We start from the raw sequence: 23,867 nt of genomic DNA, 5'->3' as shown, positions 1-23,867 counted from the left end.
TTTGTAGGCTATACCTCAAGTATACTCTGGACTCTGAGCTTGCTCTTTGCTTTGTGAGATCTGAAGGGTGGGAAATTCATGTTTTTAGGAATTTGTAGATGAGACAGTAGTATTAATTACAAGATAGTTTTACATTTCAGTCTATGAGAAAGAACATAGACTGTTGCCTAATTATAAATCCATCTGACTGGCTTTTAACTTTGGAGTGGGGAATGGATGCTAAAAAACCAAGACAAACTAGTGAATTGTTAAGTTTTTCAGCTCTGTCTTGAAGTTTCTTCTTTTGAGTTTAAGATAGCTAAGAAATTGACATTGAATGAAATACTGTTAACTAAATGATTGCCCTTATTTGGATTTCCTTATTTTTTTTTCTACTAATGTCCTTTTTCTGTATCAGGATCCAATCCAAGATATACCCCTATTGCATTTAGTCCTCCTGTCTCTTTAGTCTCTCTCTGATATGTGACAGTTTCTGTCTTTTGTCTTTTGTGATCTTGACCCTTGATCTCAGTTGGGCTACATCATGAGTAAGTAGACTGAGGTTATGAATTTGGGGGAAAGAATACCACAGAGGTGAGACTTAAGTCTTCTTATCATATCAGGGGGACATTAATTTACTGGTTGAATTTAGCCTTGGTAAGTTGAATAAAGTACTTAAAGTCTGCCAGGTTAGGGTTTTTTCTCTTATTTTGTTTATTAAAAACCAGTCCCCAATGCCTGAGTGGCTCAGTTGGTTCAGTTGAGCGTCTGCCTTTTGGCTTGGGTCATGATGTCCATCCAGGTCCTGGGATCTAGCTGGCATCGGGCTCTCTGCTGTGCAGGGAGCCTGCTTCTCCCGCTCCCTCTGCTGCTCCCCCCTGCGTGTATGCGCTCTCCTCTGTTGAATAAATAAAAAATATATATATATTTTAAAGTTTATATGTTTAGAAAAAGTCACCCGGGGGAGGAGGATCTGAATTTGTGGACCTGTATTAGCTGTATATTAAAGCTACCATTGTAATTATTAAGTATTTGGGGGAGACCCTTCGAAGCTATTCTAATACTGTTTCTTTAAAGGTTCCCTCCTTTCAGCATTTATTAGTGGATCTTGCTTTTGGCTATTTTTTTTTAAAAGAATTTATGTATTTATTCATGAGAGAGAGAGAATGGCAGAGACACAGGCAGAAGGAGAAGCAGGCTTCATGCAGGAAGCCCGATGTGGGACTTGATCCCAGGACTCCAGCCCTGAGCCAAAGGCAGACGCTGAACCGCTTGTGGCTATTATTTGTAGTGTTTTAATGGTGATTCTTTATTTCCTTTGTTTCTTCTGCCTTTGAAATTCCTCTGTAGGACAGATTTGTTTCTTCTGTCCAGTTTATTTTATTAAGACTTTATTTTCTTACTCATTAATTTCTTTATATCACTATGGAGTCATGGATATTTTATTCTTTGGGTTCTTAATCCAATGTTATCTAACTTTGATTTTTTTTTTTTTTTTACTCCTTTAATTGCTCAGATTGTTCCAATTTTGGCCCTTGTGTCCTTTTAGTAGTCCCCTATGCTTTGTGTTTTTTGTTTTTAAAAGCATTTTCTTTATCAGGTACCTAAGGCTCACCTTGTATTTTGCCTTTCCCAGCCCTAGGGTCAACCATTTCTCCAAGGAGCTATCATGAAGAATTTTGAAAGGAAGTGACAGGTGGTAAATGTGAAGAGTTTAGAAAATAGATTGAATAGTAGATCCAGTGATGGTGATAGTGCTCTTGCTTTGAGCATAGACAGTGGCTTTTATATTAGAATTTCTCTAGTTCTGGGACACCTGGATGGCTCAGTGGTTAAGTGTCTGCCTTTGGCTTAGGACGTGATCCTGGAGTCCTGGGATCCAGTCCCATATTGGGCTCACTGCATGAAGCCTGCTCCTCCCTCTGCTTGTGTCTCTGCCTCTCTCTTTGTGTGTCTCATGAATAAATAAAATCTTAAAAAACATGAAATTAAAGTTTCTCTGGTTCTAAGAAAACATTTTGGTTTTTCTTAATACCTAAACCAAATTTCAAATGTTTGAATACATAGCATAAGCTTGCTACAAAATTTATGACAATTTAATATATACTCCTGTCAGTACATAAAAACCTTTGGTGTTTATTTTTTCTTATTGGTCTTTGATAAATTATTAAAATAGGATAAAAAGACCACTTCAATATCCTAGCAGTTAGAATTGACGATTAGCATTTTGCATCACTCTTTTAAGTAGGATTTCTTTTCTTACATAGGTTCCCATTCCACTCTTCTCCTAGGCTGTTTTTGTTGGAATTAAAAAAAAAATATTTTAGGGGTGCTTGGGTGGCTTAGTCAATTAAGTCTCTACCTTCTGCCCAGGTCATGATCTCAGGGCCTTGGGATCAAGCCTGGCCCCTGGCTCTCTGCTCACTGGGGAGTCTGGTTCTCCCTTTGCCCTTCCCTCACTGCTTGTGCTGACTCTCTCTCTCTCTCTCTCTGAAATAACACTTTATTTTTTTTTAAGATTTAATTTATTTATTCATGAGAGACACGAAGAGAGAGAGAGAGAGACAGAGAGAGAGAGAGAGAGACAGACGGAGACACAGGCAGAGGGAGAAGCAGACTCCATGCAGGGAGCCTGACATGGGACTCGATCTCAGGTCTCCAGGACCATACCCTGGGGTGAAGGCAGTGCTAAACTGCTGAGCTACCCGGGCTGCCCTCTCTCTCTGAAATAAATAAAATCTTAAATTTTTTTAGGGATGCCTGAGTGGCTCTGTGATTGAGCGTTTGCCTTTGGCTCAGGTTGTGATCCTGGGGTCCTTGGATTGAATCCTGCATCAGGCTCCCCACAGCAGCCTGCTTCTCTCTCTGCCTCTCTTTCTGTGTCTCATGAATAAATCTTTAAAAAAATTTTTTAAAAGCTTTTTTAACTGCACATATTTAAAGTGTACAGTAATTTTTGTCACTGTTTATATCTGTGAAACCTTCACTACAATCAATATAGTGAACATACATACCCATCACCCCCAAGTTTTTCCATGCCCTTTGCATTGTCTCTTTCCTATTTCCTGTCTTTTCTGCCCGGAGGAATTTATTTGCTGTCACTGAAAATTGCATCTTATGCATTTTATGCAATCTGCAGTTTTTATGTAAGTGGTATCCTACAGTATGTGCTTTTGAATTTTTTTCTCCTGTAAGTACACCATAGTTTATCTACTCATCTGCTGGTGGATATTTGGTTTGGTTCTAGCTTTTGGCTGTTTAAAGCTTCCTAAGAAACTGCCTAACTTTTCCAAAGTGGTTGTACCATTTAACATTCTCGCCAGCAGAGTTTTGAGGGTTATACTCTCTGTATCCTGGCCAATATTAGCATTTAAAATTTTTGTCGTTCTACAGGCAGACCCCGGTGGCGCAGCGGTTTGGCACCGCCTGCAGCCCGAGGTGTGATACCGGAGACCCTGGATCGAGTCCCATGTCAGGCTCCCTGCATGGAGCCTGCTTCTCCCTCTGCCTGTGTCTCTGCCTCTCTCTCTCTGTGTGCCTATGAATAAATAAATAAATAAAATCTTAAAAAAATAAATAAAATTTTTGTCGTTCTAGCAGGTGTAGTGGTACCTCACTGTGGGTTTAATTTGCATTTCTGTGATTACTAATGATTGACATTTTCATGGACTTACTTGGCATCCAAATAGTTTCTTTGGTGGAATGTTTCTTTATTTCTTGCTCATATTTTATAGGATTGTTACTCGGTTTTGATAGTTCTTCGGGAATCCCTGGGTGGCGCAGCGGTTTGGCGCCTGCCTTTGGCCCAGGACGCGGTCCTGGAGACCCGGGATTGGATCCCACGTCGGGCTCCCTGCATGGAGACTGCTTCTCCCTCTGCCTGTGTCTCTGCCTCTCTCTCTCTCTGTGTGACTATCACAAATAAATAAAAATTAAAAAAAATAATAAAGTAAAACACTTCAAGTTAAATTTTTAAAAAAATTTAGAGAGTGTGAGAATGCATGTGCAAACAGTGGGGGAAAGGCAGAAGGACAAGAAGACTCCCTGCCGAGGAGGGAGCCTGACTGGGGCTCTTGGGGCTTTATCTAGGGCTCTGAGATCATGACTTGAACTGAAGTCAGATACTTAACCACTGAGCAACCCAGGCATGCCATTGAGTTAAATTTTAAGATGATGTGATGCGTGAAGGGGGTTCATTTTTTTCTATATCTGAGTGTGTAACTGATCCACCATTTGTTGAACAGAGATATCCTTTTTCTGTCAGATTATCTGCATTTAATATTGAAAATCCCAATTGTCCGTTTATGTGTGCATATATTTTTCTTTTTTTTTTTTTTAAAGATTTTATTTATTCATGAGAGAGAGAGAGAGAGAGAGGCAGAGACCCAAGCAGAGGGAGAAGCGGGTTCCATGCTGGGAAAACCCAATGCAGACTTGATGCAGACTCCATCCCGGGTGTCCAGGATCACGCCCTGGGCTGAAGGCGGCGCTATACCACTGAGCCACCCGGGCTGCCCTGTGCATATATTTCATAAGTATTCTGTTCCTTGGATCTGTTTGTTTTTACGTCCATACTGTTTTAAAAATAAACGTACCTGTGAACAATATCTGATGTTTCTAAACACGTTTAAAAGCTGTTTTGCAGTACATATTCAGGTGCTGACTTTTCATTTTAATATTGTTTTTGAGATCTCTTTCATGCTGACTTTGACCGCTATAAATAGGATGACTTTGTCTTGGTTTCCCAGGGACAGCCCTAATTCACTCTAGTTAACCTGCTATAATTATAAATATAAATAGTACTGCTTTTCTATCTTATAAGTGCCCCATTTGATGATCTTAGATAAAGGAGGTTTGAGTAATAGGCATAAATGCAACTTAATCCATCCATTTCCCATATGACAGACACATAGGTGATTGTCTTAGGTTTTAGAAATAGGGTGGCAGTTAATTTCTCAGTTTGTCTTGTGCACATGAGTGACTTGTGTATATATCTAGAAGAGAGTTAATAGATCCATTGGAACATTTTTGATTTCTTTTTAAAGATTTTATTTATGAGAGACAGAGAGGCAGAGACACAGAGGGAGAAGCAGGCTCCATGCAGGGAGCCTGACATGGGACTCGATCCTGGTCTCCAGGATCATGCCCTGGGCTGAAGGCCACGCTAAACTGTTGAGCCACCCAGACTGCTTGACTGGTATTTTAATACTTCAGGATATGTTCCGTGAGAACTGGTAGGTCTTATTTAAAAAAAAATTTTTTTTTTAATTTTTAGAGTTTATTTCTAAATATTTAGAGCACTTGTGAGTGTAGGGGTAGGGCAAAGGGGAAGGGAGAAAGAATCTCAAGCAACTCTGTTTAGCAGGAGACCTGGGCTGAACGCAGGATTTTGAGATCATTGACTTTGCCAGAGTAAGCTCTACTATTAAAAATTCAGGTGGATTATGACTGGTCTTCATCATGGTTCCCTGCTTTTGGAACAGAAATAATTACAGCTTTTTAGACTCCGTTAAAGGAAGCACATTTAACGTTCTTGTGAACTTCAGCAAAATTATTGATGGAAACTTCTTTAAAGTTGCCATGCAATCTAGTAACTTGGGGTTAAGTAGGAATTTTTTTTAAAGATTTATTTATTCATGAGAGACACACAGAGAGAGGCAGAGACACAGGCAGAGGGAGAAGCAGGCTCCCGCAGGAGCCCAATGCGGGACTCGATCCCAGGACTCTGGGATCTCTCCCCAAGCAGAAGGCAAATGGTCAACCGCTGAGTCACCCAGGCATCCCCATGTACTGTACCTTAATCATGCTTTTCATTGTTTGCTCTGAGGGATCCAAGTGCAAACACAAAATGGTATTGTTGGAAAAATGATAGTATTACAGGCAAAAAGTGCATTCCTTCCTAAACTTGGAAAACTATTTTTTTTCTTAATTTTTATTTATTTATGATAGTCACACAGAGAGAGAGAGAGAGAGAGAGGCAGAGACATAGGCAGAGGGAGAAGCAGGCTCCATGCACCGGGAGCCCGACGTGGGATTCGATCCCGGGTCTCCAGGATCCGGGATCGCGCCCTGTGCCAAAGGCAGGCGCTGAACCGCTGCGCCACCCAGGGATCCCGGAAAACTATTTTTTTTTAAAGATTTTATTTATTTATTCATGAGAGACACAGGCAGAGACATAGAGGGAGAAGCAGGCTCTCTGTGAGGAGCCTGATGCAGGACTCCATCCCAGGACTCCAGGATCACGATCTGGGCCCACGGTAGATGCTCAACCACTGAGCCGCCTAGGGGCCCTAAACTTGGAAAACTTAAACAGAAAGTATTCTGATACAATCTTCTAAAAAAGCAAAGTAAATAGATATTTTAAGACCAATTTGAAGGTGAAACTAAGAACTTTTTAGGAGAATGCTTGGCTCTTAGACTTTAGCCCTGAAAGTTGTGAGAAAGTAACCAGATAAAACTTACTGCACTTGAAAAAAATGAAATTGGATCATCCATACCTGCTGCTAGTAAATACACGGAGATGTATTCTCAGATTAGTGGAAGTATCCCACTCATACTAATAAAAATCATAAGAGTGGAGTTAGTTTATTTATGGAATATAAGTCTAAGCAGATTTTAGGGCAGCCCGGGTGGCTTAGTGGTTTGGTGCTGCCTTCGGCCCAGGCCCTGATCCTGGAGACCTGGGATCGAGTCCCACGCCTGGCTCCCTGCACGGAGCCTGCTTCTCCCTCTGCCTGTGTATCTGCCTCTCTCTCCCTGTGTTTCTCACGAATAAATAAAATCTTTAAAAAAAAAAAAAAAAGCCTAAGCAGATTTTAAAGATCTGTTCAATAGAGCTAAAATATGTATGATTGCATACCACTAGTTTTACTGGATGTTGGTGGACCCTTTCTTGCATTTTTTGATTTTGAAAATAATGTATGTTGCCCTTAGGGCATTGTAGCAATACAGAGGTGTATGAATTTTACTGTTTTTAATTGTTCCATAGCATTTCATTATGTAAATTGTATAGAATATAACTTTCTGTAACACTGCAAAAGTACTTTTTATATCTTATGCTTATATGTTTTTCTACCTGTGTTTTATTTACACCTTTTGTTTTTTAATAATCATTTTTGCATGGACAGTTCACGAGTAATAAAGTTAACCCTTCCTGAAAAGAAAAAGTGATTACTATTCAGTTATTAGGTTGCTAGTGTTGGGAATAAAGGGAGATGAATGTTTTGACTGTTATTTTCTAGTAGCTTTTCTCAAGGGAAATAACTCCTCATGGCTTTGATGAGTAAAGATTAAGATTACTTCAGAAATCTTTCAGTTCAGCAAACTTTTTTACCTAGCATAAGACTAAAATAGTGTTGCTTATAAGAAAAGTAAAACTTAAATGCTTTAATTTTTAAAAAGAGCAGGAGTTTTTTTTTTTTTTGTAAAGATTTTTATTTATTTATTCATGGGAGACCCACAGAGAGAGAGAGAGAGAGAGAGAGAGAGGCAGAGACACAGGCAAAGGGAGAAGCAGGCTCCATGCAGGGAGCCTGATGTGGGACTTGATCCCGGGTCTCCAGGATCACGCCCTGGGCTGTAGGCGGTGCTAAACCGCTGAGCCTCGAGGGCTGCCCAAGAGCAGGAATTTTTATACATAACAGCACACACATAAGTAAGACCATTGTAGATTCATGATGCATGTTTTAGAAATTAAGATAAGTGTACACTGATTAGATTTTACAGTTTGTGCAGTTAAATCCTGTAGGCACGCAGAAAGTCTTCCCTAAGTAACATTCATAGGCTGGATTACAACAATCATAAAGTCAGCTTAGAATTTCTCTGAAAAGTTAGTTTTACATTAAGTACTTGGGCTTCTATAATTCAAAGTACTCTGTACAAAAATTCTCAGAATAATCATCCAGTATTTTAGTACTGCTAGCAGAGTTCTTAAGTAGTCTTCTGGGAACAGAAAAGGGTGGGATGTGAAAATGCTTTCTTTAATTAGAGTTAGTTAATAATTAGAGTTAATAGTAACAGCTTACTTTCAGCGCTTGCTACTTATTTTTTTATTTTTAAAGATTTTATTTATTCATTCATGAGAGGCACACAGAGAAAGAGACAGAGACACAGGCAGAGGGAGAAGCATGCTCCATGCAGGGAGCCCAATGTGGGACTTGAACCCGGGTCTCCAGGATCACACCCTGGGCTGCCCAGTGCTTGCTATTTAATAGACAGGTTTTGCAGTTATGATTTTGATTTTATGAAAGAACTGGGGTGCATAGAGATTTAAGTTACTAGCCCAAGAGCACAGCAAGTGAATGGTATGGGAGATTTTTTTTTTTTTTTTAGGATTTTATTTATTGGGATCCCTGGGTGGCGCAGCGGTTTGGCGCCTGCCTTTGGCCCAGGGCGCGATCCTGGAGACCCGGGATTGAATGCCACATCGGGCTCCCGGTGCATGGAGCCTGCTTCTCCCTCTGCCTGTGTCTCTGCCTCTCTCTGTCTGTGACTATCATTAAAAAAAAAAAAAAAAAAAAATTAAAGATTTTATTTATTAATGAGAGACACAGAGGCAGAGAGAGGGGCAGACAGGAGAAGCAGGCTCCATGCAAGGAGCCTGATACGGGACTGGATCCCAGGACTCTGGGATCATGCCCTGAGCTGAAGGCAGACACTCAGCCTCTGAGCCACCCAGGTGTCCCTTTATTTGAATCTCAGTACTTTCTCAGTATTCTGAAATTGAGCACTCAGTTTTAGATTTGCTTTAGATTTGGATGGTTCAGTGAAAACCGGTAAACTGAAGGTCATGTTTAGTATTTTTTTCCTCAAGCATTTCTTTCTATTTTACTTAGAGACAGTGTGCACAGGGATGTACAAGTGGGGGTGGAAGGAGAGAGAATCTCAAGCCGACCCCTCACTGAGTGGGGAGCATGATATGGGGTTTGCTCTCGATCCTGAGATCATGACTTGAGTCAAAATCAAGAATCCGACTTTTAACCCCCTGAGCTATCCAGGCACCCCTGAAAGCATTTTTTATATAGAATTTTGGAGGCGCAGTTTACAAATAATTAAATTATAGAATTTAAGGATTCAGCTTGAAGAATTTTTGCATCATATATTTATAATCATCATCCCCAAACAGTTGAATTTTTTTTTTTAAACAGTTGATCCAAAAAAAAAAAAAAAGTTGATCCTTAAGATGAGTTTGAACTCTGTGGGTCCACTTGTAGACGGATTTTTTTTTTTAAATAATACATAACGGTTCTGGAAATGTATTTTCTCTTTATGATTCTCAATGTTTTCATTGCTGTAGCTTGCTTTATTGTAAGAATACAATATATAATACATATAACATACAAAGTTTGTCATTTGTTACTGGTAAGGCTTCTGGTCAGCAGTAGGCTAGTAATAAAGTTTCTGGGTAATCAAAGGTAAACGTGGATTTTCAGCTGTGGTTGGGGTGGGTGTCCATTCCCTTAACTGAGGGGGGGCGCGGTATTTGAAAATCAACTTTACATACATTTCTCTAACCCCCCCCCCCCATCCCTCTCAGGAATTTCTGAATTGTAGCACCACTTTTCTTTTGTGTTTTTTCTTAGTCCTTAAAGAAACAGTGTTGTGGCTGTTATCTTAATCTAACTTCTGAAAAACCTGACAAATGGATGATAAAAAATCCATTTTGGTTGTGTAAAATTCTAATCTTTTGTGTGAGAATGTAGAACCAAAGAAAACTTTATTCTTTGTCAGACATTCAAGTTTTGGGGCTAGAAAGTTACATAAGAAATGATCTCTATTAAGAAACAATATTTAGGAAGAAGCTTGCATTCTTTTTTTTCAAAATGTTTTATCTGACCATGACTCATGAGGAATTCTTGAAATCTTTGGCTGTTTTAATTTAGAAATCAGTTTTTTTTTTTTTTAAGCAGGGAAACAATCAATATAGTTTCTTTTCAATAAAATGTACATTATTTAGTCCCATGATCCCATGAAATGTTCCTTTTTTTTTTTTTTATGGAGAGGTAATTGACAGGAATATTTTATTTTTTTGACAGGAATATTCTTTTTAAATAGTATTTCCATTTTCCTTTAAATTCATTGGTCCGTATTATAGAAGAGCTGAAAGGAGAGACTTCAGAGCCAGAGCTTCTACTGTAATGGAATTATATGGTGCTTGGAGTGTAAATATGAGCCCTTAGGAGGCTACAAGGGTATTTGAGGCAACACTGATGATTGACGTTAAAAGTTGTAACTTGAAAAAAAAAAAAAAAAAAAAAAGTTGTACCTTGAGTAGCAGAGTATTGAAAATTTGGTTTCAGCATAGCTATTGCATGTTTCTGAAGTTGAAAATTTCAATCTAAAATAAAGTACCACCTATTTAGAAAAAAATAAAAGATGCTAATTAAGAACCCAAAATATTCAATTATATTAAACCATTAAGCTAATAAAGAAAATTAATGTTGGAAACTTGGTAAATGATGTGGATTTTAGTATTGGCTTCAGAATTAATAACAAATCCACAAACGAGATGAAGTTTGATTTACCATATAAATATTTAGCTTTTCTTTTTTCTTGGTTTTAGGGGGATGACCTGAAATAAAACGTTGATAATGGTGTAACTAAACCAATAATGAACTTTCTTTATTCTTTTAATTTGAATTATGTAGGTAATCTCAACGAGAAAAGAGAAGCTTTAGTCTAGAGGTGGACAATAGATTATAATTTTTCTTACCTTTGATATATAATCTAGAGGATTTTCTTTATTTTGCATGGGGATATTGGATATCAGAAAAGTAGTTGCTAAAAAGATTTTTAGAAATTTGTTATAATGAGACTACTTGGCAGTATCAAAAGATGCAGTTAGGTTGATACTATTGGTCTAGTAATGATGACATTTATAATATTGACTGGGTAATAAGATGAAACTTGAGAAGCAAGTGCAACTAGAATAGAAAAATAGGGGTTTACTTAATGTGTGCTGTTCCTCTATCCTGTTGTGAAAGTTCTCTTTAAATTGCCTTATATTGGGGATATATTGTATATTTTGGGTAATAGAGGGAAGCAAAACTTTCTGCTCAGCCTCTTACTATGCTAGAAAATATGCAAGTACAACCTAATGGAATGAAAATATTAACGACCAGTTTCTGAGGAATTGGGAGACAATGGTCTTCTGTGAGATCTGGTGGATGATCACAATGATGGAATCACATTGGATTTTTCCTTTTATTTGAGATTTGGTCAGATGTTAGTGACTTTTGATGAGAGTAGCTAAGCCCTTTTAAGAAAGTAAAAGTTATGTAGGAACTGTAATAAAAAAAAAAAAGTGCAGTTGCTCTGGCTTAAATGAAGTAATGGGAAATCTTAAAACTTGAAAACCATAGGCTAGATGACTGTTAAGATCTTCAATGTCGGGATCCCTTGGTGGCTCAGCGGTTTGCTTGCCTGCCGTCCAAGGCATGATCCTGGAGTCCTGGGATCAAGTCCCACATCGGGCTCCCTGCATGGAACCTGTTTCTCCCTCTGCCTGTGTCTCTGTCTGTCTCTCTGTGTGTCTCTCATGAATAAATAAATAAAATCTTTGAAAACAAAAAAAAAGGGGCAGCCCCGGTGGCGCAGCGGTTTAGCGCCGCCTGCAGCCCAGGGCATGATCCTGGAGATCCGGGATTGGGATCGAGTCCCACGTCGGGGCTCTCTGTGTGGTGCCTGCTTCTCCCTCTGCCTGTGTCTCTGCCTCTCTCTCTCTCTATGAATAAATAAAATAAAATCTTAAAAAAAAAAAAGATTTTCAATGTCCAACTCTGAAGTTCTCAAAAATTTAGGATCAGTGAGAACATCTGAAATTACTTTTTTTTTTTTTTTTTTTGACTATGAGCCATGGAAGAAATAACAGCAATTTCTTGTTCTGCCTTTGAGTACATTAGTTTAGGACTTACGATCCAGATTCCTATTATTGATGTTCTCATAACTGCCTGCCGGTGAACTGCTCTCCATTGTGACTGGGAAGGTGTTCTGTATTGACCTCCTTCCTGTAATCTGGAGAAAATGCAGACCAACCTTGAACTAATTTCTTAGGTTTTGGTGAGATAAGTAGTAAACGGGACACATATTCAAGAATAATGCAGATGTACTAGATAAGGATAAACAAATCTCCACAAATTGTTCATAATTGACCGATCAAATTCATTCTTTCACCCATCCTTTGAGGAAACTGAAATAAAATTTCTTGCCTTTTGTACTGTAATTGATCTGTATATATATTTCTTTGTTTGCTTGTATGTTTAACTTCAGGATGATTTTATCTCCTCAAATGAAAAGTTGGATTGTCTCATACCAATGTCTTTTCAAAAAGTTTTAATTTGATCATAACTGACCATAATTGAGGACTTAGCTGTGTGTTAGTTGCCTTTCTTTTTTTTTTAAATATTTTATTTATTTTTTAAAATTAAAAAAAAATTATTTATGATAGTCACACACACACAGAGAGAGAGGCAGAGACACAGGCAGAGGGAGAAGCAGGCTCCATGCAGGGAGCCCAATGTGGGATTCGATCCCGGGTCTCCAGGATCACGCCCTGGGCCAAAGGCAGGCGCTAAACTGCTGCGCCACCCAGGGATCCCAGTTGCCTTTCTTAATACTCAAAGATAAGTCATGATTTTGAGGTGTTGAAATCATTTTGTTGAGTAAGAACATTTTGTTTAACTCATTTTCAGATTATTTTTGGTTTCATCATAAACTAAGCATAGAATTTTTAGATTTTGTGGTTTCTCTATTAAAGATACTAAAAGTTTTTCTGATTTAGTTTGACTAAAAACGTGATCATATGTTGTCTGTAGGTCAAAACTATATTTATCACCCTTGAATCTAATACTGCCACAAATAAGAATGTTTGGAATCTTAGAACTGGAACACTCTTAATTGGGTTTAAAAATATGGAAATTATGATAAGGTGCATGATGGAAAATGTGTACCTTTCAAGTTCTTATATTCATTCATTATAAAGAAATTGACTGTTGGGAATAATAATCCCCCCCCACCCCAAATTCATCAGATTGCAATAAATTTCAGTAAAAATCTCTCCTGGTGTGTTGTGTGGGTTTTATTTGTTCTTAAAACCAGAACTGTTGACATACCTTGTCTTACTTTGAGTTGATTTTATTTAAATGATTCCGTATTCTCCCCTGCTACTTTCTTGCCTTGTAAGTTGACTATATTTGACTTTTTTTTTTTTTTTCCCCAGGTTGAATTGACCAAAGCAATGGTTATGGAGAAGCCTAGTCCCCTGCTGGTCGGGCGGGAATTTGTGAGACAGTATTATACGCTCCTGAACCAGGCCCCAGACATGCTACACAGGTAAAACTTTTTTAAAAAAATTTTTATCCTGCATCATCTAATGTTTTTTAGCATGTGAGTACTTAGTACTTGATTCTCTTATGCATCATGCATAGTATATGCAAGTATGAAAGTCTCCTTCAGAGAGTTGCATATATATTTGCGATTTCCAAAAGCCATTATGCTGTCTTAAAATAGTTGCAGGCCCAGACCATTCATTACTTGACATTACAAATGTCTCTTACTTGAGATAAAACAAAAGTTTTGGCATTGGCTCTTCTAAATTAATTTTGCTTCGAATGGGTTTGCTTGCAGTATTGTTGCATAATAGTGCTTTCTACATAAGAGCCAGTAAATGATAGCTGCTAAAATTATAATTTTATTTATTTTTTGTTTAGAAGTTATTTTAAAGATTCATTTGTTTGCGAGAGTGATCATGTACACACACAAGCAGGGGAAGGGCCAAAGGGAGGGGGAGAGAATCTCAAGTAGATTCCCTGCTGAGCATCTAACCCCTGTGAGATGATCCCAACAACCCTGAGATACGACCTGAACTGAAATCAAGAGTTGGACACTTAGCACTGACTGATTGGACTGCCTAAGTGCCCCTAAAATTAGAATTTTAAGTAGAACATACAAATAGAAGGAAGTTAGACTAAGTTACCTAGACTTTCACATTATCAGAAAAATAGTGCCTGAAAACATAAAGGAATAGAATTTGTGCTTTTGTTTGTTTTTTTTTTTGTGCTGTTTTTTGGTGAATCCTGAATATTTGGTATGAATATGTTCCTGTGATAATATTTTTATGTTGATGTGCTTTTAAAAATTGGGGAAGCTTGGGACACCTAGGTGGCTCGATTGGTTGAGTGTCTGCCTTGGGCTCAGGTCATGATCCCAGGGTCCTGGAATCAAGCCCCATGTCGGGTTGGGGAGCCTGCTTCTCCCCCTCCTTGCCTGTGCCTTCTGTCGCTCTCGCTCTCTCTCTCTCAAATAAAATCTTTTATAAAAAAAAAAAAATGAAGGGATCCCTGGGTGGCGCAGCGGTTTTGCGCCTGCCTTTGGCCCAGGGCGCGATCCTGAAGACCCGGGATCGAATCCCGCGTCGGGCTCCCGGTGCATGGAGCCTGCTTCTCCCTCTGCCTGTGTCTCTGCCTCACTCTCTCTCTGTATAACTATCATAAATAAATAAATTAAAAAAAAAATGAAGAAACTTTAGTGGAAATATTATAGGCTTGTAAATAAAGTTTTTTTTTTTTTTAAAGATTTTATTTATTTATTTATGAGAGACACAAAGAGGCAGAGACAGGCAGAGGGGGAGAAGTAGGCTCCCTGTAGATAGTCTGATGCAGGACTCGATCCCAGGACCCCAGGATCACAACCTGAGCCCAAGGCAGATGCTCAACCACGGAGCCACCCTGGTGTCCATAAATAAAGTTCTTAAACATGGAAATCTTTACTAAAACCATGTTTACAGATGTTCTTGTATGGACGTGCAAACATTTTAACATACTGTCTTCTTTTTACTTGATAATCTGGGGTCCTCTTATAACGATAATACATGTATCACATTCATTTAGTATCCACATAGTTAATTTATAGAGATGTAGCATATATTAATCCTCAGTGATGAGTTTGTCAGTTGCTTCCATTATTTCCTTTAACAGTCTTGCATTATATAGAACTATAAATATGTCTGTGTGGACTTGTTAGAATAATTTTTCTTTCTTTTTTTTAAAGATTTATTTGAAAAAAAAAAAATAAAGATTTATTTGAGAGAGAGCGAGCATGCTCTTGCATGCTCCACCCTCTCATGTGCTCTTAGCGACTGTGCCACCCAGATGCCCCTAGAATAATTTGAGATTTTGAAATATATATTTCCTAGACCAGACTCTTTTCCTCTATACTTTGACCAGCTTGTGTATTGGATATCATATGCTTATTGTGTGCAAAAGAAAATTTATAAATGTTTTGAGTCCTTGCTCTGAAAATACCCCCCCCTTTTTTTTTTTTTTGTAAAAGATTTTATTTATTTATTCATGAAAGACACACAGAGAAGTAGAGACATGCAGAGGGAGAAGCAGGCTCTCCACAAGGATCCTGGCATGGGACCCTATCCTAGGCTTCCAGGATCATACCCCCGGCTGCGCTAAACTGCTGAGCCACCCAGGCTGCCCCTTTGACCTGTTATCTTTTTTTTTTTTTTTTTAATTTTTTATTTATTTATGATAGTCACAGAGAGAGAGAGAGAGAGAGAGAGAGAGAGGCAGAGACACAGGCAGAGGGAGAAGCAGGCTCCATGCACCGGGAGCCCGACGTGGGATTCGATCCCGGGTCTCCAGGATCGCGCCCTGGGCCAAAGGCAGGCGCTAAACCGCTGCGCCACCCAGGGATCCCTGACCTGTTATCTTTTGATCTTTACAAAAACCTTTAGTAAGGCACTGTTATGATAACTTTATTTTGCAGATAAAGATGGTAAGGAGTTAAAAATCTGGTGCTGATAGGACTATTAAGTGATTGAAAAGATTTGAAAAGTTTTCTTATTTTTGTTGTTTTATGTAAAAATTTGATTTTATGCCCTCAGGTTAGATAAGTTTGGAATTTGAAAAGGACTGAGAGTTGAAAGATAGCTAAATGAATTGATATATTTCTTGTCAATATTGATATTAATTGACTCAAAGACCTCTTTTTTCCACATTTTATCTCTGAAGTACAGCTTAGATATACAGGCATATCTTGTTTTGTGTTTTGCTTTATGGTGCTTTGCAGAAACTGCATTTTTTTGCAAGTTAGAGGTTTGTGGCAATCTTACATGGAGTGAGCTTATTGGTGCCATTTTTCCAATAATATTTGCTCACTTTGTGTCTTTGTCACATTTTGGTAATTCTTAGAATATTTCAAGCTTTTACACTATTATATTTATTGGTAATTGATGATCAGTGATCTTTTTTGTTATTATTTTGGGACTCATGCCCATTCATAGAAGACTGAACTCTTTTTTTTTTTAAAGATTTATTTATTTACTCAGAGAGAGAGAAAGGCAGAGACCCAGGCAGAGACAGAAGCAGGCTCCATGCAGGAAGCCCGATGTGGGACTCGATCCCGGGTCTCCAGGATCACACCCCAGGCTGCAGGAGGCGCCAAACCGCTGCACCACCGGGGCTGCCCCTGAACTCTTTTTTTAAAATTATTTTTTATTTTTATTTTTTAAAAAGATTTTTATTTATTTATTCATGAGGGACACAGACAGAGGGAGAAGCAGGCTCTGCACATGGAGCCCGATGTGGGACTTGATCCCTGGACCCGGGATCACTCCCTGAGCTGAAGCCAGACGCTCAACTGCTGGGCCACCCAGGTGTCCCTGAACTCCTTTTTTTTTGGTAAAGATTTTACTTATTTGAAAGAGAACAAGAAGGTGAGCACAAGTGGGGAAGGGGTGGGGTTGAGGTAGAAGCAGACTCCCTGCTGAGCAGGGAGCCTGATGCAGGGCTCAGTCCCAGGACCTGATCATGACCTGATTTGAAGGCAGCTGCTTAACTGACTAAGCCACTCAGGTGCCCCAAAACCATGAACTTAATGTTAAATAAAGGTGTATCCTCTGAATTCTCCACTGACAGCTATCCCCCATCTCTACCTTTTTCTTGAAACACAACAATATTGAAATTAGGCCAGTTACTTAACTGTTAAAATGGCTTTTAAGTATTAAGTGAAAGGAATAGACTTTCCTTATAGTAGACTTTCCCTTAACATTAAAAGCTGGAAGTAAGCTTAGTGAGGAGAGAATGTTCAAAGTTGAGATAGGCCAAAAGCTAGGACCACTTAGCTAAGTTGTGAATGTAAAGGAAAAGTTAATGAAAATTAAAGTGCTACTTGAGTGAACAGACAAGTAATAAGCAGAGCAGCCTTCTTATGGTTATGGAGAAAATTTGAGTAGTCTGAATAGAAGAGCAAACAAGCCACAACATTCCATTAAGCCAAAGCCTCATCCAGAGCAAGGCACTTACTACTTACTCTTCGATTCTTTGAAGGCTTACATAGGTGAAGTTGCAGAAGTAGAGTTTGAGCTAGCAGAGGTCGTTGGTTCATGATATTTAAGGGAAGAAGCTGTCTCCATAAAATAAAAGTGCAAGGTGAAGTAGCAAGTGCTGATGAGAAAGCTGCAGCAAGTTCTCCAGAAGATCTAGCTCAGGTAATTAATGAAGGTGGCTACACTACCCAAAAGATTTTCAGTGTTGATGAAACAGCCTTATATTGGAAGTGGTTTGTGGGAAGATGTCAAAATATCAAGATAAACAGGAGTTGAGAAGAAGTTGATTCAAGACTTGAGTAGAGGAAGTAACTAGAGGTAGAAATAGGAGAACTAGAATAGAAGTGGAGTCTGAGGATGGGATTGAATTGCTGCAGTCTCATGATAAAACTTGAACAGATGAGGAATTCTTATGGATGAGCAAAGAAAGTGGTTTCTTGAGATGGAATCTATTGATGAAGACACTGTGAGGATTATTGAAATAACACCACTAGAGGATATTATGTAGACTAGTTGATAAATTAATGGCAGGGGTTAAGAGGATTAACCCTCAATTTTGAAAGAAGTTCTGTGGGCAAAATGCCATCAAATGGCATCACATACTATAGGGAAATTTTTAGTGAAAGGAAGAGGCAATTGATGGGGGGAAAACTTTATGGTCTTACTTTAAGAATTTGGTACAGCCAATGCCTTCTGCACCCGCCACCCTGATTCGGTCACAGCCAAATGGAGGTAAGACCCCTCCACCAGCAAAAAGATGAGGACTCACTGAAAGCTCAGGTGATGATCAGCATTTTTTTTTTTTTTTTTTTAGCAGTAAGTGTTTTTTAATTAAGATATGTACATTATTTTTATAGAAATACTATTGCACACTTAATAGACTAAGTGTAGTGTAAACATAAATGCACTGGAAAACCAAGAAATCTCTTTTTGACTCTATTGCAAAATTCTCTTGCACTGGTTTGGAACTGAACTTAAAATATCTCTGAGGTATGCCTGAAATGAGAAGTGGATTGGCCAGCAGTACTGATTCAGTGGCTGACATACAGCCTTTTAATAACTTGAAAGTTTTCAGGGTACAACTGGGGTACCCGTGGGCCCCAATCTCCCCACTTTTGTGGGGAACAGGCAGAAACAGGATGTAGAGTGACATGGGGTTCATTTGTGGAAAATTGTGTATCTGTAGTATAGTTATCGAATTGTAATAGCAGTTCTATCTGTGCTGGGGCACTTTTGGTTGTATCTGTCAGGTTTTCCTGATCCAGTATTAAAATGAAAACAAAACATTTGAGGATATAGATGAATTAAAGCTATGCGGAATTAAAGTCTGAAGCTCTTATTGCATCAGCAAAAATTGCTAAAAATTACTCTTAAATTTCACCTGCATGAGTTACTGGGATTTTATTTCATTTCATTTTAATTTAAATAGGCTCCATGACTGGCATGGAGCCCAAGGTAGAGGGCCTGAACTCTTAGGACCCTGAGATCAAGACCTGAGCTAAGATCAAGAGTTGGACTTAAATGACTGAGTCACCCAGGTGCTCCAGTTACTGGGTTTTTAATGGAAACCCCTCAAATACATTCTCAGATATGTAAAAGGATTGGACTCCCCACGCCTGTGGGATGGTATAGATGTCCTCATCTGTATCAAAACTGCCTGTTTGCTTCTTGAGTGAAAATGGGAACTTCTGTTTTTCATTCTGAAGTAGCCTAACTGACAAAATCATCCTACTTTGAAATCTGGAGCTCAACATTTTATAAAATAAGTGTTCTGCCTCATTGACCAAAATCTTTTTTCCATTTGGCAAATACTGAGTGATATAGAGGGGGGAGATCTATGAATGCGTATGCACACAGAAATGAAAAAGAAAATACATTCTTGCTTCTAGGAGTCTGCCAGTGAGGCGGGTAGGTACCAAACATGAAAAATAAGTATCTAATCTAAGGATACTTGATACTGAGAAATAAATTCTCTCTCTGTTTTACAGATTTTATGGAAAGAACTCTTCTTATGTCCATGGGGGATTGGATTCAAATGGAAAGCCAGCAGATGCAGTCTATGGACAGAAAGTAAGCATCCCAAGCTTTCTGTAGGTTGTTATACAGCTAGAAAATAACCCATAAAATTGAGGCAGATACATATTTAATAGATTTACTGTTTAAAGATAAAATTTTTCAATTTCTTTTTTTAGAAATTTTGGTATTCAGAAGCTTCTTGGTAAATATGGTAGCCATTGATAAGCTTTAGGGTGTCACATTTCTTCATTTTGAGTGATGTATTCTGAAGATTTTTTGTTAGGAGATAATTAGTTTTAGTATAGGGATCATTTATTTACTGTAAAACATTTTAGGTTTGTCAATTCAGGACAATTTAAAAAAGCTCAAGGTGGTCACTAGGGATAAACTGTTCTAAGGCAAATCAGGCTGTGTAGTTTGTAATTTAAGCATGCAAGTTATCTCTACCTGTGTTGTGTTGGAAAGTTCTTTGTTGGAGATTGTCTAAATTTTAAGTCATTAACTCTTGCCTTGATTCTTTAGGAGATCCATAGGAAAGTGATGTCACAAAACTTTACCAATTGCCACACTAAGATTCGCCATGTTGATGCTCATGCCACTCTGAATGATGGTGTGGTGGTCCAGGTGATGGGGTTGCTCTCTAATAACAACCAGGCTTTGAGGAGATTCATGCAGACATTTGTCCTTGCTCCTGAGGTATGAAAAAAAGAGACGATGAAAGGTCGTGCATACCTTTTTAGGAACTATTCATTTTGAAATTTCAAACATAAAAGTTGTAGTAATAGTACAGTAGCTCACACATACTCCTTACCTAGAACCACTGCCAACACTTGCCCATACGTTTGTAATTCTTTTTCTCTTTACCTGTCATTTTAATTCAAAACCATTTGAAAATAGGTTGGAGACATCATGCCTAGTCACTGTCATCCTTAGGTATTTCAGTGAGCATTTCATAAGTGTAAGGAATACTTTTTCATAACTACAGTTTTCAAATTCAGGAAGTACTGATATTAATAGAATTAGCAATCTGTAGCCCATATTTAAATTTTGGTGATTGTAACAATAATGTCCTATGTGGTATTTTTTTCCCCTGGTCCAAGAATCAGTCCAGGATTACACATAATATAATATGGTTGTCGTGTCTCTAGTATCCTTTAACCATCAGTAATTCTTTAATTTTATGTTTTTCATGGCACTGACTTTTTTTTTTTTAAAGATTTTGTTTGTTTATTCATGAGAGAGACAGAGAGACACAGGCAGAGGGAGAAGCAGGCTCCATGCAGGGAGCTGGACAGCTGGACCTGGGACTCAATCCCAGGGTCCTGGGATCACGCCCTGGGCTGAAGGTGGCGCTAAACCGCTGAGCCATCCAGCTGCCCAGCACTGACTTTTTTTTTTTTTTTTTTTTAAGATTTTATTTATTTATTCATGAGAGACACAGAGAGAGAGAGGGGCAGAGACACAGGCAGAGAGAGAAGCAGGCTCCATGCAGGGAGCCCGATGTGGGACTCGATCCCGGGTCTCCAGGATCACACCCTGGGCCAAAGGCAGGCGTTAAACCGCTAAGCCATCCAGGGATCCCCAGGCACTGACTTTTTTGAAGAGCACTGTCAAAGTGTTTCATAGAATATCTCTGTTTGAATTGTCTATTTCCTTGTGATTAGATCTAGGTTATGCACATGTTAGTGTCCTTCAGTGCCCGCCCCACATTAGGAGGGCACTAGATGTCATTTAAGTCTTAGTGTTATTAACATTGATTACACGTTTGCCACTATGAAGTTAGTATTTTTATTTATTAGTAAATACATTGTGGTTCATTTCTTTGAGACTGCAGTTATCTTGTTCTTATTTATTTATTTATTTATTTTTATTTTTTATTTTTATTTTTTTATTGGTGTTCAATTTACCAACATACAGAATAACCCCCAGTGCCCGTCACCCAATCACTCCCACCCCCCGCCCTCCTCCCCTTCTACCACCCCTAGTTCGTTTCCCAGAGTTAGCAGTCTTTACGTTATGTCTCCCCTTCTGATCTTTCCCACACATTTCTTCTCCCTTCCCTTATATTCCCTTTCACTATTATTTATATTCCCCACATGAATGAGAACATATAATGTTTGTCCTTCTCTGACTGACTTACTTCACTCAGCTATCTCGTTCTTCATCAAACTTTTGTGTATGCTAGTTTTAGCATCATTCTTGCGTAGTCAGCTGCTATTCTGATGGCTATAAATAGTGATTATCTATTTCTGTCATTTGGTATTCATTAGTTAGCATCTTACTATAAAGTACTCCACCTTCTATCTGCTGTCACTTGTGGAGTTTATTTAATGGATTTAACCCACCATTAACTTAATGACTAAAATATCCCAGATCTATTAAGTCTGAGCTCCTTCAAGCTGTCTTGTATTTCTCTTGGTGAGGGGAGTAAAATTTTTTTTGTTGCTGTTAAATATTTTATTTATTCACAAGAGACAGATGGGGGGCAGGGGCAGAGACACAGGCAGAGGGAGAAGAAGGCTCCATGCAGGGAGCCTGATATGGGACTTGATCCTGGGACTCCAGGATCACGCCCTGAGCCGACGGCAGAGGCTTAACCTCTCAGCCACCCAGGCGTTCCAGGGGAGTACTTTTTAACTTCTGTGACACAAGATGTTTCAGGGTCATTTTGGACTCTTCCCTGCTCTAGCCCCGGCCCTGGAATCTGCTGTTTCTTCAAGGAACCCTGGTTCCTTTTAGTTATCATGCTTGTCATGAATGGGTGGTAATTTATGTTGGCAACTATATTTGTACTGTTGATAATTATATTTGTACTGCCTTCCTGACTGGTGCAGACTGAACACATTCAGGATGCCTATCTGCACAAGTGTGTGGAAGTGGCTCAATAGCGGCCTGCTGGCTAGATGTTTTCTCTAGCATTATCTTTAAGATAGTTTTCTGTCCAGAGTAATGAATCTAAAACCCTGTCCTTTTACAGTTTGAATAACTCGATTATCTTTTTGAAAAACTACATGTTTCATTTTAGTCATAAGTTTCAGAGGATGGCTTAGATTATCTGTAGTATCAAACTTGAGGCACTTCTAACTATATAAAGAATCATGTGGGGATAGGATGACCAGTTATTTCCAGTTTGATTACAGTTCCTTTTACTATTAAAGAGGAAGAATCTGATATTACCGTAATAAGGTGCATTTTTACATGAATTGTCTCAAAGCTAATATTAATACTCAAAGCTGTAAGGTGGTATCGTTTCTTCAGATGAAGACAGTGTTAGAAACTGAATGACTAAAAAACTAAAAAAAAAAAAAAAAAACCTGAATAACTGGTTGTATTCCCATGCGTCTTCTACCTAGTGTGGGCAAACCTTTTCAGCTATACCACTATTGAGTGCTTTATCAATACTGTTGGATACAGGGAATTAAGGGAATTTTAATACCTGCTGCAATTGGTAGTATGTATTTATTGTCCAAAAAATGATTTGAGATGTGTGGCATTGTACATACTTAGAGCTTTACCAATGTTTGGATATCCATTTGTTGGTATTTTAAGTAGCACTATATTTGAATGTAGTTTTTAATGGCTGTAATGTAGAGCAGGGTGTTTCATCTTTGGTATAACCATTTTGGGCCAAATAATTCTTTGTTGTGACTGGCTGTTGTGAGCATTGTGGGGTGTTTTAGCAGCATCCCTGCCCTCTTCTCCGTAGTTTCAGTTGCACTCCCCTGTGTGAAAACTGAAATCTCTCCAGACACTGCCAAATGTCTCTGGTGGTGCAGTATTGCCCTTAGTTGAGAACCACTGGTGTAGGGTGATTTGGTTTTTTGAAAGTCTGCTGAATAAATCAAAGTTTTTGTTGCCATTGCAGGGCTCTGTTGCGAATAAGTTCTACGTTCACAATGATATCTTCAGATACCAAGATGAGGTCTTTGGTGGCTTTGTCACTGAGCCTCAGGAGGGTAAGTTACTTGTCTCAATTCTTTTTTTTTTTTTTTTGAAGGCATCAGGTTGACCTGAAGAGAGTATGGGTTTCTCGAATGTTTTTATTACATTCTGTATTTTCTTCATTAATAACTTCTAATTGTCAAGACGGAGAAAGGGTCTCAGTTTTTAACCTACTTAAGAGCTAACCTGTTTCATGGAAGACCCAAAACTTCTAAGTCATGAGTACATAATTAGTCACTGCAACATGATAATGTATTTTTGCCACAATTTCTTTTTTTTTTTAATTTAATTCTTGTATTTCTTTTTTTTTTTTTTTTTTTTTTTTTTAGATTTTATTTCTGTATTCATGGGAGAGAGAGAGAGAGAGAGAGAGGCAGAGACAAAGGCAGAGGGAGAAGCAGGCTCCATGGAGGGAGCCTGATGTGGGAATTGATCCTGGAACTCCAGGATCAAGCCCTAGGCCAAAGGCAGGCACTTAAGCCACCCAGGGATCCCTTTGCCACAATTTCCACAGGATATCCTGAAGTTCATATGATACCTGCATTGGAGTCGGGTGCATTATAGAGCTGGAACCCTAAGTTTAAGGAATCAAAATCTT

At 38.6% G+C, this 23,867-nt stretch overlaps 1 protein-coding gene across 3 annotated transcripts in view; it reads left to right on the top strand.

The window, feature by feature from the left end:
• The window catches only part of G3BP1 (G3BP stress granule assembly factor 1), a 38,482-nt gene that overhangs the window by 4,488 nt on the left and 10,127 nt on the right, over positions 1–23,867 (top strand). For all 3 annotated transcript variants that reach the window (XM_077895797.1, XM_077895798.1, XM_077895799.1), the window contains exons 2-5: positions 13,196–13,308; positions 19,300–19,381; positions 19,850–20,023; positions 23,193–23,283. In XM_077895797.1, coding sequence (XP_077751923.1) covers positions 13,214–13,308; positions 19,300–19,381; positions 19,850–20,023; positions 23,193–23,283 — 442 coding nt within the window. In that variant the 5' untranslated portion in view covers positions 13,196–13,213. The remainder of the gene's footprint in view (positions 1–13,195; positions 13,309–19,299; positions 19,382–19,849; positions 20,024–23,192; positions 23,284–23,867) is intronic.

The sequence above is a fragment of the Canis aureus genome, chromosome 4, assembly GCF_053574225.1.
Source record: "Canis aureus isolate CA01 chromosome 4, VMU_Caureus_v.1.0, whole genome shotgun sequence".
Classification (NCBI taxonomy): Eukaryota; Metazoa; Chordata; class Mammalia; order Carnivora; family Canidae; genus Canis; species Canis aureus.
This window is presented reverse-complemented; position numbering and strand designations above follow the sequence as displayed.